Here is an 18,138-nt window from a genome sequence, read left to right on the forward strand (position 1 = left end):
TGTGGGACTGGATCCTGGGACTCCAGGATCACGTCCTAAGCCGAAGGCAGACGGGATTAATTGCTGAGCCCCCCAGGCATCCATCCCAGGGTCTCACTTTAAATGCCAAGTCTACCATTTGTTAAGTCAGTGGTATTGGGCAAGTCACTTAACCTCTGTGACTTAGTTTCCTCACCTATGAAACAGCAATATAACAGCACTGACCTTCCTGAGATGTTGGGAGAAAAATTTTAAAAAATGAGTTAACATAGGAATTTAGGTCTAACACAGAGCAGTATATTATTAAATAATAATACCACAAATAATTTCCACTTATTCTTAAACTTTTAATATCAATAGGCTATAAATATTATACAAGTATTATTATTATTTGATTAGTGAAGAAAACCTAGTACTTACCATAGCCTAAAAGAGATACTTCAAAACTTTGAAAAACTTTAATATTCCCAAACTTACCCTGATGACTTTCCTTTGAAAAATACTTTTAATTACTTTAAATAATTACTTTAAGAAGCATCTTTAGAATAGGCACCATTTGTTAAATACATTTTGTATGATAAAAATTTATTGAACTTGTATCAATAACAGTCATGTCATGATGCTTCTGGTAGACCACAGGAAACATCCTTTGCTATCAGAGGCAGGCAAAGATTTACAAAGTTTGACACTTCCTTGGAAGGGCCACCCTCTTTCATTTTTTAGAAAGATTTTATTTATTTATTTGACAGAGAGGGGGAAAGATAAAGAGAGAGAGAGAGAGAGGTGGGGAGGGCAGAGGGAGAGGGAGAAGCAGGCTCTGCTGAGCAGGGAGCCTGATATGGGACTTGATTCCAGGACCCTGGGTTTCATGACCTGAGCTGGAGGCAAATGCTTAACAAATTGAGCCACTCAGGTGCCCTGTCATCCCTCTTTCAAGTAGATTAGAAATAGCTCTTCCCAGCTGAGGGTAGTCCACATTTGGAAACAACATCTTAGATGCATTGTCTTCATTCATGTATTACCTACTAGTTTAGACAGAGCAAGTAGGTGATTATATTGAATGGTTAACTAAGGGGCACGCTGCTCAAAGTGTGCTTTCGCTTTAACAAAGAAGATGACTTTTGCAGAGCTGCACAGAGCAAAGAGTAGGTCTAGGCTCCTATTATGAAGTGATTCATTTCAAATACAAAATAAAATTGCATTTTAAATCAGAAGATAACACACATTCCGTCTGCATGAGATGGAACTAAATCATCTATTGAAATTCTCTATGGGGAACAAAGGCAGTTTGTTGTTTTTAAAAGAACAGGAGCAAATCCTTTATAACCCAATTGCAATTCAATGTTGGCTATCTTCACAATATGAAGGACAAGGTATGTGTATTTAAGAAATTGGCATGGTTACTGCAAGCTGGTATTTCAGAATGCTTGAAAACACATCATTCACTTCATGAGAAGATCAGATTAGATTAATGAATCTGAAATATCTTATTACTCGAAAAACATATCATTGAAGAAATTTCTGGGCATAGTAGGAGACAATCACACATTATCAAGTCAGAAAAGGTTATGGTTTGGCAATCTTTTTATTTACTGAAGAATTAGGAATGAACAGAGACTAAGTAAACATTTTTTAAGAAACCTATGCTTTCAGAACGAATGAATGAATGGATGGATGGATGGATGGATAGATGGATGAATACTTTCTTCAAAGTGAAAACTTCCTCACAGGAGTCCCTTGGGAAGCTATAAACTTGTCCCAAGGAAGATAACATGAATTTCTTAAAAGAGCATCTCTCAACTTCTATCTTTTCTATTGTGATACATATGGACTGTTGATGCTCACAAGCACAATGCAGCCCCAAAATTATGAGCAACTTCTAGCCTGTCCTCTGTAACTGCATCCAGCTCTCTCTCCTGCTCAAAGAAGCAGAGTATGGGGGTGCCTGGGTGGCTTTGTCAGTTAGGAATCTGACTCTTGATTTCGGCTCAGGTCACAATCTCAGGGATCGTGAGATCCAGCCCTGCATCAGGCTCATGGACCATGCTTGAGACTTTGTTCTCCCTCTCCTTCTGCCCTTATGCCCTTCTCTCTCTTAATGATGATGATGATGATGATAATAATAATAATAATAATAATAATAATAATAATGGAAGAAGGAGGAGGAGGAGGGGAGGAGAAGAAGAGGAGGAGGAGAAATGCAACTGAGAAAATGCAGTGCCATTATTGGATTATTGTTGTTTTCCCTTCTCACAATCCATCTAACTTTCTAGGAGGAGGACCTCAGTTTCCTTATTAGTACAGGGAAATTTTAAGAAATCAAAGGCTTTCTTTCTATCAGAGAGGTTGAAATTCTAGTATTTAAGCTTGGAGTTGCTGATTCCACCTTTGTTACTCTTAAAATTCTGCCTGAGAATGAAGCCCCCAGAAAGGTAGCAGAGTGATAAGTACAGCAGGAGGCAGAGAGATCGACAAACACTAAATCATGGTCACATTTGAGCTTCTGAATCCAGCTGTGCCTGAAGCAAAGCCTACGCTCTGAATGTCCCACTTTCACCAACTGTTATATTCCTTACTCTCACCACTGTTTAAGTTGTTATGAGCTTGATATGCCCTTGAAACAGCTTTGATGGTGAATTACACTCATGTCTTCGAGACCCATCCGGTTCAAAACTGCTCGTTTAGAACACACTTGTGTGTCTCCTTGGAAGTTACTTTTATAGTTGCCTTTCCAGAGTCTCCAAACAAAACAAAACATTGGTTCTTTATGTTTCCACAATCTTAAGCTGCTTAAACTAACATTTATTGAGTGTGTTTTAAATAATAAATGCTTTTTATAGAGTCTCATGTAATCCTTACACAGCTCTATGAGTTAAATGAATTAAGTAAGTTAAATGATCCTCATTTTACTGAGGAGGAACTACAGACAGATTGGACGACTTCCCCATGGTCACAGGACAGCAATTGCAACAGAGAACCAAACATATGTCACTTTGTCCCTAAAAAGCTGAGCATCTTTCACTTTTTAATTTTGCTTCTAAGTTTAATATCAACCCTACCAGATCTGAATCATAAGGGATGCCCAACTCTGTACAAAACAAAACAAAAAAAAAAAATGAGGGTGTATTCAGTCTTCTAAAATGAGTACTTTGAAGTACCCACCTTTCATTTTTATACATAAATCCTGCTGTGCTTTCTAAAAATGGCAGCCATAACTCATCTTCTACAAGATGCTCGAGAAATAGTTTAACATAACAACAATCAGGGCATTCATTCAACAAGGCTCTGATGTTACTGAAGGCACCTGTACAGTAGGCTTGAAGTTCAAAACTGAGGCGTTTGGAAGAATTCAAGAACCCTGCTTTATAGACACAAAACTCCCTTCATTTTAATAGACCAAAAAAGCATCTACTAGTGCCCATGGCTAGCCTTGCAACTTCTAGATTAGCTGGGTTTTATGCAGGTTGAGAAGGTATTCTTTCAATTTCTATATGGCTTCTTAAGACCAACTGAACTTTGAAGTTATGTCAGCAAACAGCCATCAGAGCACAAAAATAATGTCTCTGCCAGGTGTGAGCTTTGGCCTTGCAAACTGGCAAGTAGACAGGAACTAGTCCTTGCTGGCTGCGTATATAGACAACCCTGTAAGCACGCCCTGAGTGCAAGTCTCATGCTAATCTCTATTCAGTAACTGGTAGCTAGGGTATAGGGCAGTGCTAGGATTTCTTTCCACTTAAACTTTAACACGTTTCCATATTTTAAAAAGTAGCTACTTCCTGAATCTGTAGTACAGTTAAGAAGGGTCTTCTCAGGAAAATCATCACCATCATCATCATCATCATCATCACCTTTAATTGTTAGTTTTACCAAAAATAGTTGTTCTTTTTTTTTTAATGTTATAATCAAATTTAATGATACATTCTGGCACAGTAAATTAGGGAAAACCAGGACCAGAAAAAAATTAAACCAAAAGCAAAACCAAAACAGGCATTTTCTCTTAGAAGTTTAAAAGGTTTTGAATTCCTAAATTTGTCTAAATGTCCATGCTCTCTTGCCCACCCAGGCCAAGTCAGACAGAGACTTAGAAACACCCGGTAAAGTCACACTATTTGAATCTAAAGAATGCACTTCTATGTTTGCTAAATAACTAAAAAGTTATTTTCTTTTTTAAAGGTTTTATTTATTTATTTGACAGGGAGAAAGCCAGAGAGCAGCAGAGGGAGAGGGAGAAGCCGGCCCCTTCCTCCTCCCTCCTCTGCCCTCCCTTGAGCAGGGAGCCTAACCCGCGACTTGATCCAGGACCCTGGAGGCAGGATCTGAGCTAAAGGTAGACACTTAGCTGACTGAGCTACCCAAGCATCCTAAGAATAAAGTTATTTTACAGATGATATTGTCCAAAAGAGTGACTTGCCTAAACACACACTCTCTCTTTTTTCCTTTTAATGTTGATTTCTCTGAAAAACCATTGATACAATAGAACAAAGCTGAAAAATTTCCCTTAAAAGTCAGCATCAAGGCATCTGGATGGCTCAGTCAGTTAAACATCTGCCTTCAGCTCAAGCCATGATCCCAGAATCCCGGCATTGAGCCCTGCCTGCATCCTGCTCCCTGTTCAGCGGGGAGTCAGCTTCTCCCTCTGCCCATCACCTGGCCTCTCTCTCTCTCTCTCTCGCTCTCTCTCTCTCTCAAATAAATAAATAAAGGAAAAAGCCTATCAATGTCCCATGATACCAGAGTGAACACCCACAATCCAGTTTTTAATGACAATGATTATATGTTACTTTCATAGACTAGTCCCTGCATCAAGGGAATTCTCAGGAAAGAAAGTGTTATGCTCATCATGACATATTATATATGTATATAATATATCACATATCATGGAACATTATGGCTGGTACAGACTATGTACTAAGTCACTGTCCTCTATAAAGGTGAACTGGCCCTTCCTCTTACAGAAAGAAAATAAAAAACAAACAGAAAAACAAACAACTTTTTCTCATATCACAGTGAAATGCTTTTAATGATGCTGAAGAAAACTGAGGGAATATATTTATTACACTTGTTTGTCCTGGCCTGGGTATCTACTATAAAAAAAAGTTTGTACATCCTTGATTTAGAGCATAAAGAAGAAGAGTGATTTGACATGCTGAGAATTTCTGAGAATTAAAACATGGATACATGTGAATTGTACATATGATCTAGATACATTCACACATAAGAACTAATAAATTACATACAAACAGGAAACACATCAAATAAGATACTTTAAAAGAAATATACTGAGTAATATTCCATTGTATACATATATTCCTCAGCCATTAGAAACGACAAATACCCACCATTTGCTTCGACTTGGATGGAACTGGAGGGTATTATGCTGAGTGAAATAAGTCAGTCGGAGTAGGACAAACATTATATGTTCTCATTCATTTGGGGAATATAAAAAATAGTGAAATGGAATAAAGGTGAAAGGAGAAAAGATGAGTGGGAAATATCAAAAAGGGAGACAGAACATGAAAGAATCCTAACTCTGGGAAACGAACTGGGGGTGGTGGAAGGGGAGGTGGGTGGGGGTGGGGTGACTGGGTGACGGGCACTGAGGTGGACACTTGACGGGATGAGCACTGGGTGTTATTCTATATGTTGGAAAATTGAACACCAATAAAAATAAATTAATAAAAAAAGAAAAAATAATAATTAAAAAATAAAAGAAATACACTAACAGACACAAAATGATAAAACTGCAAAGCACCAAAATAAAAAATAAGACCTTAAAAGTAGCTTGTGGGTGTTGAGGGTGGGAGCTGCCAGAGCACTTTCAAAGTCAGGACAGCCAGCCAACTTTTCAACAGTAAGAGCAAAACACAGAAGACTACAGTGATTGGGGAGGGTTTAAAACTGGCCCCCCAGCAGAGCAAAAGTCCTGTAGCATTTGTGATTCTCATTAAGCACTGAGTTTAGCCAGTTTCAATAGCTTAGATAGTTTTTAGCTATCACTTTTCAGAGATCTTTTTCTGCCTCCTGGGGAGGAACACTATGTATTGGGGCCTCAGTGACTTCTGGACTCTAGCTTCTCATCAGTGATGGCCTCAGAGCTAATAGCTCCCCATAAATCCCCTCAGAACTACTGAAGAGCATTCCAAAAGACTGCAACAAGAATCTACCAGTATTGGAAGAGGTGCCACAATTTTGCAAGCAACTAATTTCCAGTGTTATATGCATTCTTGCTTAAAATGCCTAAAAAGTTGAATGAATAGAAAATAAGGAAGCAGAAACAAATCCAACCATACAAGCAACCCAACAATGTAGAGAAGCTTACAGTAGCCAATTTATAACACAAAGATGGCCAGATAGGATAAAGTGCAAAATTCGGCCATATGTTCTTCACAAGATCACACACAGGCTTAAAGAAAGAGAAAAATTAAGAATATGCTTACCATAGGGTGCCTGGGTGGCTCAGTCAGTTAAACATCAGATTCTTGATTTAGGCTCAAGACATGATCTCAGGGTCCTGAGATCAAGCCTTGCATAGAGCTCTGCCCTCAGTGGGGAGTCTGCTTGAGATTCTCTCCCTTTTCCTTTGCCCCTCCCCCTGCTCATGTTCTCTCTTTCTCTCATAAATAAATAAATGAATAAATAAATAAATAAATAAATAAATAAATAAATGTATTTTTTTAAGCACACTTATTGTGATGAGCACTGAACAATGCATAGAATTGCTGAATGATTATGTCGTACACTTGAAAGAGATATAATGCTATATGTTCATTGTACTTGAATTTTAAAAAAATAAGAAAGAAAAAAGGGCAGAAAAATTGAAAGGAAATATATGGGAAAATACTAACTAAAGCAAAAAGAAATCAGACTTATTAATACTAGACAAAAGAGACTTAACCCCAAGAAGAAATTAAGTTTTAAAAAGACCACGTCAGTATGAAAAAAAATGTTCAATTTATCAAGATACACAAATTTCAATCCTGTGTGCACCTAATAAAGACCTTTATTGTATACAAGATGAAAATTCACAGAACTTCCAGTAGAAAAAAACAAAATCCACTATTATAGGAGATTTCAATCCTCTTTCGGTTGGTGATGAATTAATAAAGAGATTAAGCATCTGAACTATCCAATAATTGGGTGGCTCAAATCCTTAATTTCTTTGCCTAAAAATTTAGAAAATTTCAGCAAAAAATTCAAGAAACATTTAAAATTAATTAATTAGAAAGTAAGTAAATATTAATGATTTTACTCAATTTCTTTGTTACTGTGCCTCATTGACGCTTCTATAAAGTAGATATAAATGCCAGCTCCCAACAATGCCACATGTGTCTCAGCAAGTCCTACACCAGAAACCCTGGTTTTAGATCTTGCATGTTATAGGAACAAGAACCTCCAGATCTGAATCACTAACCAGCCCAAATGGAAATCATTTCTTCATTTATTTCAATAAAGCCCACTGGAAAAGAACGGACAAGAACAACAAACCTCTGACTTTGCCCAAGGTGAGTGACCGTATGGCCCTGAATTCAACTTCTGAGGAGAAGTTATAACTGAGTCTCAGTTGATGATCTACCTGCAGAAGAAGAGAAAACAAAGGTGCATCAGCAGAGATCCGCCAGGAAAGGGCATAAAACCCTCCCATAAAGAAAGAGCTTGGAAACACACACAGAGCAGACCCCTCTTTGAGACTTTCTCTCTGGAGAGATGAGAAATGTCTTGCTAATTCTCCCACAATGCACATAAAATAGCCCTTTCTTCCCCTTGGTTAAATAAAGGCTTTCATACAAGGCTTCTCCCTGGGAAATTCTGTACAGCTTTTGACAGGTACTTATCTCCCCACTGAGATTTTCTCCCCAAGTTCTTTGCTGCAAACAAGCAAACAAATGAAGCCTTCTTGGGACCACACTGTGCAGGATTGACATTGAATGGAAAACACACATTCATTCCCCATTGCCCCCTTTTCCCATTTGGCCTTCGATACATCCTTTGCTGCAATAATTCTGATCTGGCCTCATTCGGGTGTGGACTAGGGAATTTTGCTGAGCAAATATTTCAGTTTGGCAAAAAGTTGGACCCTGTGGAGGAGAGGCTAGCTGAACAGTTGCCACTAACATAAGCACCTGATAAGCCCCCCTCACAGGGGTGAGCAAAAGCCCCCACTGGGATTCTTTAGAACTTTATTTCCAGAATAATCCTTTAGGGCACCCTCCTTTCAGGGTACCTAGTCCCCTCTCTATCCCCTTCTTCACCCCCTCCTCATTCCAAGGCAGTGTTACCCAAATCTGCAATTTCTTTTTTTGGATTGCAATTTCTTCTAGACTCTATACCGAACATTTATATTTATGTGATATTATCCCTAGGTAGGATCCCTGTTATCTCACACTTGGAAGAAAAAGGAGTTTAAGATCTCTTAGAACTAAAAAAAATAAAAAATAAATTTAAAAAAATCTTAGAACTGTGTGCCCAACCTCTCCTCCCCTTGGGGAGCAACTAGTCCAGGACTGATACCTAATTCTCCCAGATCTCCGGTCCCTCCACACCCAGTTCTGCTCACATTAACCATCCTCTAGAATCCTCATTTTGTAGTGGTCTCTGCTGTGAGAGAAGTCACCAGCTATGACTTGTGGTACATGATTAGAAGCTTTACTACTATTTCATTTATTAAATTAGAGTGGAATAATATTTGCTATTTATTGAACACTTGGTATGTGTGAGACATCACACTGAAGCATCTTTCAAAATATATGCCTCTCTAAAATACTGTGAAATAGGTATTATTGTCCCTGTTTTACAACTGAGGAACTGATATCCTAGAGATCAATAACTTGGCCAGGGCCAGACAGTGCCACAGAGCAGTGTCCCATTGTCCTGAGGCCCACTCATCACTCCTTATGGCGTTTGCTTTACTTGTCCACACCTCTCTAGGTATCTGAGCAACTTGTAGACAATCATTATATGTTTTCATTCTAGATTTCAACAAAACTCATCAGCAAACATCTAAGAATCTACTATGTGCCAAACACTGTTCTAAGTGCTCTAGGAATCCACGTCCTCCAGGAAGCTTTCTATGATGTCTCGGTTAGGTCAGTTGACACTCTTGTATTCTCATGGTGGCTTTTTCTCTGCCCGTAAGTTTGAATTTAAAGTGTTGCATTATAATGATCTACTTCCCTCTCTCTTTTTCCTTCCTCCTCTCTCCCTCCCACCCTTACTAAACTATGGCCTCTTTGAGAATTCAGACATCTTTTCAATATATGTTTTCCATAGGACCTACTACAGAAACTGGCAGAGTAACTCCTAACACAAGTTTGTTGAGTGTATTGATTCACTTTCTATCTTGGGGCTATGGGGACAGAGATGGTCAGACTACCAGGATGCCTCTCACTGCCCGGTAACCCTTACATCTTTAGGTACAGCATAGGGTTTTTTGGTCCCCATGGTCTCCATTTACCAAACTCAAGAGATCAGATTCAATCCTTTCCCTGAAGGAGTTTTCTTCCTACCCCAGTTCAAAGCTCTCTCTTGCCTCTTCTACTCTCTAAAACTGCCCCTTCCAGCAGGAGCAGGGGCCTCCTCTCATGCGCTCTTGTCCAGATTGGAGAGGAGGCTGAAATGAGTGGGAATTTCCTGCAGAGTGGAGAACTGTAGAAGAATTCTTAGAACTCAGGCAGCCTGGGTGGCTCAGCAGTTTAGCAGCACCTTCAGCCCAGGGCCTGATCCTGGAGACCCGGGATCAAGTCCTACATCAGGCTCCCTGCATGGAGCCTGCTTCTCCCTCTGCCTGTGTCTCTGCCTCTCTCTGTCTCTCTGTGTTTCTCATGAATGAATAAATAAATAAATAAATCTTAAAAAAAAAAATTCTTAGAACTGAAGGTTGAGCTGAGATTCCCCTACCTTCTGCTGGTCATCTGCTACCCATGGTCCACTGGATCGGCTTCCTATACAAGTTGCTCCTGAACCTTGATTGGTCCATGCTTACATGTTACACGTGGATAACTTACTGTTCAAATACATGAGTTATCCCTATCCTGCTGTTCTATTTTGTGGGAACTTACTTGGTCTTTAGTACTTAAATTAGATGACCAGTGAAATACAGAAGAAAGTAAATGACACTCAGTTGGGGAGTTTTTAGAAAAAGATGAGTATTTGTAAAGGTTTGGAGAGGAAAGAAAGATGACTCAAAGGATACCTAAGGCCCATGGAAATTGGGGAATGGGGTTGAGCCCCAACATGGAACATGGGTACCTGAGTGCTAGTACTGGTTCAGGCGCTGGATTACCAATTTGAAAAAAAAAAAAAAACTTAGCAAATTCATAGAACAAAAGCATATATACACAAAAGAGGGGTGTACCAGAGGTCTTTATTTTTAGGCTTTAAACATTTATAATATGGGTTATTGCAATCATTGAGATTTTCAACAGGAAATACACTATTTTGCCAGATTTCCTTTTATTATTTTATGTTTAGTATTGCTTTTGTTTTACTTATTTCACGGTTTTGTATTGCTTTATTTATAATTGGTGGGGTGGTAAGGGATGAAGTACTATCTGTAGTCCTTTGTAATTGCTGGATATCTAGTTTGTAATTTGGCCTACAGAAGCTTTGTTGATCTCAGGATCTAGGATGCCCAGTTTTCTTGTCAATTTGTTAAATGGGATAGAAAAAGAAGAAAATGGGACAAACCTTTTTTTCAGTAAGTCCTACATGCTAGGCCTCATGCTTGGTCTTTTAGCTATGTTCTTTCATATAATCTTTATAAAAATTGACCGAGCTCAGTTTGCATTTGCACCCCCCTCGTCTTTAATAAAGCAGTAGACTGAAGCTTAGAACAGTAAGTAATGGTCTAAGATCACATAATGTAAGTGGTTGAACAGGGATTCACGCTCAAGTCGTATAGGGATGCCTCTCTTGACCTCAGGATCTTCATCTCTCAAAGGAAAAAAGCAATTACTTTGTTTCAAAAGTGCTTAGCACCTCCTTCTTTACAGCTTGTTGAGCTGGCATTTTGGTAAATTGGCTTAATCTGTTTAATGTCATGAATGCATTTTAAATAGGAACAATGAAATTCACCTCCACTACTGAAGCATTTTAGGGGGCACCTGTACCTTGAAACACTAACCAAATTACAATTCTTAAATCATCGCTAGGAGTACTTGCTGCTGGTTGCAGGCTCAGTCCCCATGATCTTCATAGCATCACAAAGAAAGAAGGAGGAAAAGCAGCTCAAGGTCTAGGGGTTAGAAGGGAATTTGTTTTTAAGGACTACATGCCTCTAGTTGGTTGAGTAGAGTGATGCCCACCTGGCCTCTCTCTAACCACTTCTGAGTAAGGCCTACACTCTGCTTCAGCCTAAGGGTAGGACCGGAGATGCAGTAGTTGCCTACCCTTTTCTGTTTTTACTGAACTTTGTTCTAAGCAGGAGGAAGAAGAGATCTAGATAGGATAAGAGGGGTGGGGGTGTCTGGGAGGCAGGTGTGTTGTGTTACTGTGTCAATAAACTGATTTAAAATTACATATAAAAAAAAAGTCTCTGGCTCTAGGTTTTTCTGCTCCCTCAGTGTTTTGGAAATATCTTTTCAACCAATATGTGCTTATCATTGAGTATTAAATTGATTGGAAATCTTTTGATAGAAAAGAGAAGGAAATACTTATTGTTCTCTCCCTGACCTGTTTGTGTCTTTCATTTATGGAAAGGAATACAGGAAATATTAAGAAGGAAAACTGAATCATACATATGCATGCCTACTAGAATGCATCCTGCATGTCCCATCAGCACCTCAGTCAAAAGTCATTGAGAAGTCGCCATTTCCATACCTTTCCTCCCTCAATCTTTCCCCAACCTAAACTTTCTCCAAAGATGTGTGCCCTTATTTCAAGAGCAAATTCTAGAGGTGAGCTCATTAAATTATAATCACTCAGGGATTGATTTTGTACCATACACTTGACAATTATTCCTGAACTCCCACTCAGTCAAGAAAAAAAACTAGTAGACAACCGTGACTTCTCCCATAGCCCATATCCAAAACGTGGATGTTGCTTCTATGGCCTTTAACATCTTCATCTCCATGGTTCCCCCACTGTACCAATTGAAGTCCCCATGATTTCTTTCTGACCAGCCTCTGTCTTATGTCTTATCACTCCCAAATATGCATTTCTATGCAGTAATCACAGTAAATCCCTGAAAATGAAAATCTAACCATGCTACTACTTCCCCTGCCTAAAATCCAATGGTTTCCCTTCACTTCTTCACAGGGCGAATTTGATCTCCTCCACATAGTACAATAAATCCTCTAGAATTCATTCATTTCCTTCATAAATATTAATTGAATACTTGCTGTATGTTAGGCACTGCTTGATAAGGTGGGGATTCTAGGGTAATGAAAATAGAGAAAAATCCCTGTCCTCTAGAGGAAAGAGAGAGGACAAAAAAAAAAAAATTAGATAAATAAATAAATTATATTGAAAGTTAGATTGTGCATAAGCATTGTAGGGTGGAAGTCAAAGGCCTAGGTCGCTGTACTAAAGAAGATGATCAAAAATTGTCTCATTGAGAATAGCATTTTGAGTAAACCCTGGGAAGAAGTGCAAGTACAGGGCACCTAGGTGGCTAATCAGTTAAGCCCTGGGCTCAGATCATGATCCCAGGGTCCTGGGATCAATTCCAGCATAGGCCTCCCTGCTTAGTGGGGAGTCTGCTTTTCCCTCTGCCTCTCCCTCTGCTTATGCTCTTTCTCAAATAAATAAATAAATAAAAAATTTTAAGTGCAAGTTCAATTAGGAATGTAGATATATGGACAATAGCATTCTAGGCAAAGCATATTCAAGTACATTCAAGAGCCTCGAAAACAAGAAGGCCAGAGTAGCATGAATGGAGTCAAAGAAAGTACTGATATATGAGAAGTAATAGCGAATGGAGCAGCAGATGCTGGGTCATAGAGATCTCCTAAGTCTCTGCAAGGTCTTTAGCTTTTATTCTACATGAGAAAGAAAATCATCAAGGTGTTCGGATGGAAGAGCTCCACTATCTGATTTATGTTTTTTTTTTTTTTTTAAAGATTTTATTTATTCATGAAAGGCAGAGAGAGAGAGAGAGAGGCAGAGACAGAGGCAGAGGCAGAGGGAGAAGCAGGCTCCATGTAGGGAGCCCAATGTGGGACTCGATTCTGGGACTCCAGGATCACGCCCTGAGCCAAAGGCAGATGCTCAACCGCTGAGCCACCCAGGCATCCCTGATTTATGTTTTAATAGGATCTCTATGGCTGATGTGTAGAGAACAGGCTGTAGGGGAACAAAAAGTGAAGCAGAGATCTGTCGATTAAGATGCAATTTCAAACTGTAGCAATCCAAGGATGAGATGAAGGTGGCTGGGGCAGGGTAGAAGTTCAACAGGATGTTGCACATGAGAGAAGAGTGATATCAGAGATAACACCATAGTGTTTAGACTGAGAATTTGCAAGAATGGAGCTGTCTTTAACTGAGATGTGGAAGATTATGGATATAAGGTGTGTTTGGGGAAAGATTCTCAGTAGCTCAGTGCAAAATATGTAATGTTTAAGATGCCCGATAGACATTCAAAGAGATATACCATGTAGGCAATGAGAGATAGGCCTGGAATTCAGAGAATGTACTGGAGTTAGATGTACCTTAGGGATTAACTAATTAGCATTCCATGGCATTTAAAGATGTGAGTCTGAATCACATTAGACATGGAATGAGTATAAACTCAAAATAAAAGGAATGTGAAGATGAGTCCTGGGATGCTCTAGTTCAGATAATGGCAAGAAGGTAACAAAAGAGATGCAGAAGAAATAGGTGGGAGTGGTATTCTACAAGTCAAATAAGAATGTGTCTCAAAAGCAGAGGTATCACTGTGCCAAATGCCAGTGAGAAGACAAGTAAGGAAAGGATTGCTAGATTCTTGAAGATCATTGGTGTCTTGAGAAGTATGATTTTACTCCAGCATAGTGACAAATCCTTCATTGGTGCAGGTTTTAAGAAAAAGTAAGGGGAATTTGGAAAACCAAATATATAAACATTCCCAAGTATGTGGGCAATAAACTGAAAGAGAAAATGGGACAGTGTATGAAGTCATAAGAGAGAGGTCTCCTTCTCTGACCTAAAGAATGTTTTCTATCATGTTGTATTGTGTTGTGTTGTGTTGTAATCACGTTTCTAATGCATGAAATCCTTGTGTGTTTATGCTTTAGGAAGTCATTCAACAGAACTGGGGAATGTTGACAAGGGAGGGGAAGATCTAGATGCTGGAGTGATGTTCTTGAGTGGGGTAGGAGACCAGGCCTACAACTGGTGTGTTCAGCCTTAGCTAGAAGCCCTGCCTGCTCATATTCATCAACATGAGGGAGACAGACTGCCCAGACACCAATGCAGGTGAGTGGGTTAATCTGGTGGTGAGAGGGTGCAGGTATTCTCTTCTGAATGCTACATTTACCCCAAGAAGGAAGAAAACAAAGTCATCTTGTACAAGTGAAGATGGGGTTGTAATTGTTGGGCTAAAAGGAGAACGAAGGAGGTTTAAAATTATCATCCAGGCGATCAAGAGAGTAATAGATTAAGCACATAAGAGCTGATTGTTGGTCAGATGAAGAGCTCACTTGAAGTCATGATTCTGAATAGGATGATCTGGACTCTGCCAATTCTCTGTTGTGATGTGCCCTCACCTGCTCCCTGCTGTCTATACCAAGACCCCTGGAATTCCAGGGTACCTGCCACCTGATCTGCTCTTCTGGACATCTTTGCTTCTCACATGGACTAATCATTAAAGTATTTCTTTCTATCTTCTTCTTCACTTAGCCAATTCCTACTCACCTTAAAGACTCAGCTTATTCTTAACTTTCTCCAAGAAACAAATATTGAGTGCCCTCCCCTGTGCTCCCATATCACCTGTGCACATTTCTACCCTAGCCCTCGCCAGTCTCTTATAATTTCCTCTTCAGCTGTGTGTCTTCCTTTTAGACTCCATTTCAAGATTATCAAACTTGATTAGGCTTCTGATCACCTGGCACCTCCCTTGCAAAAATGTCTTGATTAAGTAATCTGATGTAATGCCCACAAATCTGCATTTCTAGCAAGGTCTCAGGTGATGTTGATGCTGGTAGAAAGTAGGGAACACACTGTAGTTCACTTTGTCTACTTCTTCAAAGGCTGGAGTCAAGTGTACTTAACATATATCCCCGGAACTTGGATGCATACATGGATCAGAGCAGAAGCTCAGAAAATTTTGCTGAACAGTCAAAGCACATTTGGCTGAATGAGAAGAGAAGTAAGGTACCTGAATAGCAAGCTCTCTTCCTTCCCGGTTAATCTTCAACTGGTGCATCCTTCTGTTGGCAAAGTTCTCTGCATCAATATTGAAAACTTGGGTTTCTTCCTTGCTTAGCTGATAGCGAACCTGTAAGCTTCCTTGAAAAAATATATATTAGAAATTAGAACTAAACATAGGATTCATAAAATGCAAAAATTTTATAAAATTGTCTTTTAGTTGATCGTTACTGTTTTCTAGGGTTTATTATTCAAATTTTAAAAAGGTATTCACATATGCTATTACTATAGCATCTGGGTCCATATGGACTAAGTATAGGTGCAAAATCCTGTGTGTGCGTGTATGTGTGTGTGTGTGTGAGTGTGTGTGTGTGTGTGTGAGAGAGAGAGAGAGAGAGATCAGAAACCACAATGCCAGACTGGAAAATAAAACAGCCACAGGTCTATTTTGTAATTGAATTGTGAAAACTTTGATAAAATAGAGTCCTTTCCATTCTGTCTTTAATTCTTTCTTCTTCCTAGAATTCCTTTCCTTCCTATTGCCTTTATGGCATTTCAGAATACATAATGTGAAATAAGATTATAAAATAATCTAAGCCAGAGTAGAAGAAACATGTTTGGTCTATGAGACCAATACACAATAGAGTCAGCTGATATAAGAACAGCTAATGCTGGTTTTTCTGGTTTGCTCTCTCTTTCTGGCTCTGACTGTTGCATATTCCCAAATATTGTTGCCCAATTATTATTATTATTTGGGTTTTTACCACCTAAATATAAATAATAGCTCTGTAGCAGTAGCATATTTAGTACTGAGAGGAGTTGAACCATGGTAGTGGTGGAAATATGTAGGTGTAGGGCAAGGGGACCTGGCCAAAGCGAGCTTATTTTAAGGAAACACCCATTATGCGCACTAGTGGGCTGTTGGGTAACATGCTCTTCCAGATTCCTTCTAATTCTAAGAATCTTGGTGTTTTGATTTTCATTTCATTAATTTTATTATTCATGTCCTTCTTGACAATTGTCAACTCATAAGAGTGGGAAAATATGAAGTAGAAACTGAAAATTAAAAAGTCTCAGTAATATCCAGTTAAAATCCTTAAGTTGGGCCTTAAAGATTCTTGCATCTCAGTTATTCAAAAACATCATTTTGTTTTATTTTATTTAATCTGTTCCCACTTTTCCAGTCCTCTTACTCTACTGTCTTCTACACTGCCATTAGTGTATTGTAACACATATTTGGACATGTGACTCTCGCACTTAAAAAATTCCAAGCCTCCTTAATACTACATGATATATTCCAACTTCTTAGCCTGATGTACAAAGCCCTTTATTTATTTATTTTTTTACCTTTCCAACTTTATCATGTACATCTTACTCATATCTGAATCACACCTGAACACTCAGCATCTCCCCAAATAATGTTCCTCTTTACCACTGTGTGTTTTTCTTTTCCTCTGCCTCCTCATCTGCCTGGCAACCTCCTCCTCATTCTTTAAACCCCATCTCACATGAACCAGGTCTTCACTAACCCTTAAGTCTGACACAATCTTTTATTGTATTATATTACCACTGCGCTCACTTTTAGTAACAGACTCAATTTATCATGTTTATCTTGTCTTTTTTTCTTGAATTTAAGGTCCCCTAGGAGGGATAGCTGCTTATTCATCTTTGTGTCTACAAAGTATAACATGTGGTTTGCTATCGTAAGTCTCCAGAAGACATTTGTTGAATAAAATATCTACTCTGGAGAATTTTATTACCACTCCACCAAAATTATAAGCTAAAAATTACTCACTGTGTGTCAGATACTAAATAAACAGTTACAATATTATAGTTCTATTTTTAAGAGTTTTATAACCTAGTTGAAAGCAAAGACAAAACCATACATGCCTACTTTTAGACATTTGACCCTGTACTAAAGATATTTTTCTTTCTTTTCTTTCTTTACTTCTTTCTTTCTTTCTTTCTTTCTTTCTTTCTTTCTTTCTTTCTTTCTTTCTTTCTTTCCTTCCTTCCTTCCTTCCTTCCTTCTTTCTTTCCTTCCTTCCTTCTTTCTTTCCTTCCTTCCTTCTTTCTTTCCTTCCTTCTTTCTTTCCTTCCTTCTTTCCTTCTTTCCTTCTTTCTTCCTTTCCTTTCCTTTCCTTTCCTTTCCTTTCCTTTCCTTTCCTTTCCTTTCCTTTCCTGTCCTGTCCTTTCCTTTCCTTTCCTCTTTTTCTTTCCTTCTTTCTTTCAATTAGACTTCTCTTCTGTCTTCACTGCCCCCCCTCATTAGCAATACCCATCCACTGGTTGCTTATGTCAAAACTCCTTGTTTTGTTGGTTTCCTTTGCTAGTACCCCTACACACATAATGCATACCCAAGTCATCAGCAGCCATCTGGTTTCTACAAAGTAAATTCTGCATTCCAAGATTCTTTCTAGATCAACCACCACAACCTCATTCAATCCATCACCAACTCTCATGTGGACTGTTGCAACACATCTGAAGTCATCTCCCAGATTCTAGTCTTAACTCCTCTTATCCCATACCCATCCATTCTCTACATAGCAGTTGAAATAGACTTGAAATTTTGGTTCCACTTATTAAAAGATTTTAATAACTCCTAAGTACACTTAGAATAAAATCCAAATTATTTGCCATGGCCTTCAGGATGTTTTTGATCTTCTTCTACACCTCTTTGATCTTACTGCATTCCACATTTGCTCCTGCTCACTAAGCTCCGACCACTATTGACCTACTTCATAATCCCCAATGTGACAAGTTCACTCCTGCATTAGAGTCTTACACTTGGTTTTCTCACCATCTGGAATGCTCCTCATACAGATCATTGCCAGAAAGTCTCTCCTCTATCATGGATCAGATGTGATCCATGCAGTCATG

At 38.9% G+C, this 18,138-nt stretch overlaps 1 protein-coding gene across 2 annotated transcripts in view; it reads right to left on the reverse strand.

Moving 5' to 3' along the window:
• Positions 1-18,138, reverse strand: part of CNTNAP5 (contactin associated protein family member 5) — a 789,161-nt gene that overhangs the window by 36,162 nt on the left and 734,861 nt on the right. For both annotated transcript variants that reach the window (XM_026015709.2, XM_072757524.1), the window contains 2 exons: positions 15,269-15,399; positions 7,465-7,552 (listed from right to left, as the gene is read on the reverse strand). In XM_026015709.2, the coding sequence (XP_025871494.1) occupies positions 7,465-7,552; positions 15,269-15,399 (219 nt within the window). The remainder of the gene's footprint in view (positions 1-7,464; positions 7,553-15,268; positions 15,400-18,138) is intronic.

The sequence above is a fragment of the Vulpes vulpes genome, chromosome 5 (assembly GCF_048418805.1).
Source record: "Vulpes vulpes isolate BD-2025 chromosome 5, VulVul3, whole genome shotgun sequence".
NCBI classification, from domain to species: Eukaryota; Metazoa; Chordata; class Mammalia; order Carnivora; family Canidae; genus Vulpes; species Vulpes vulpes.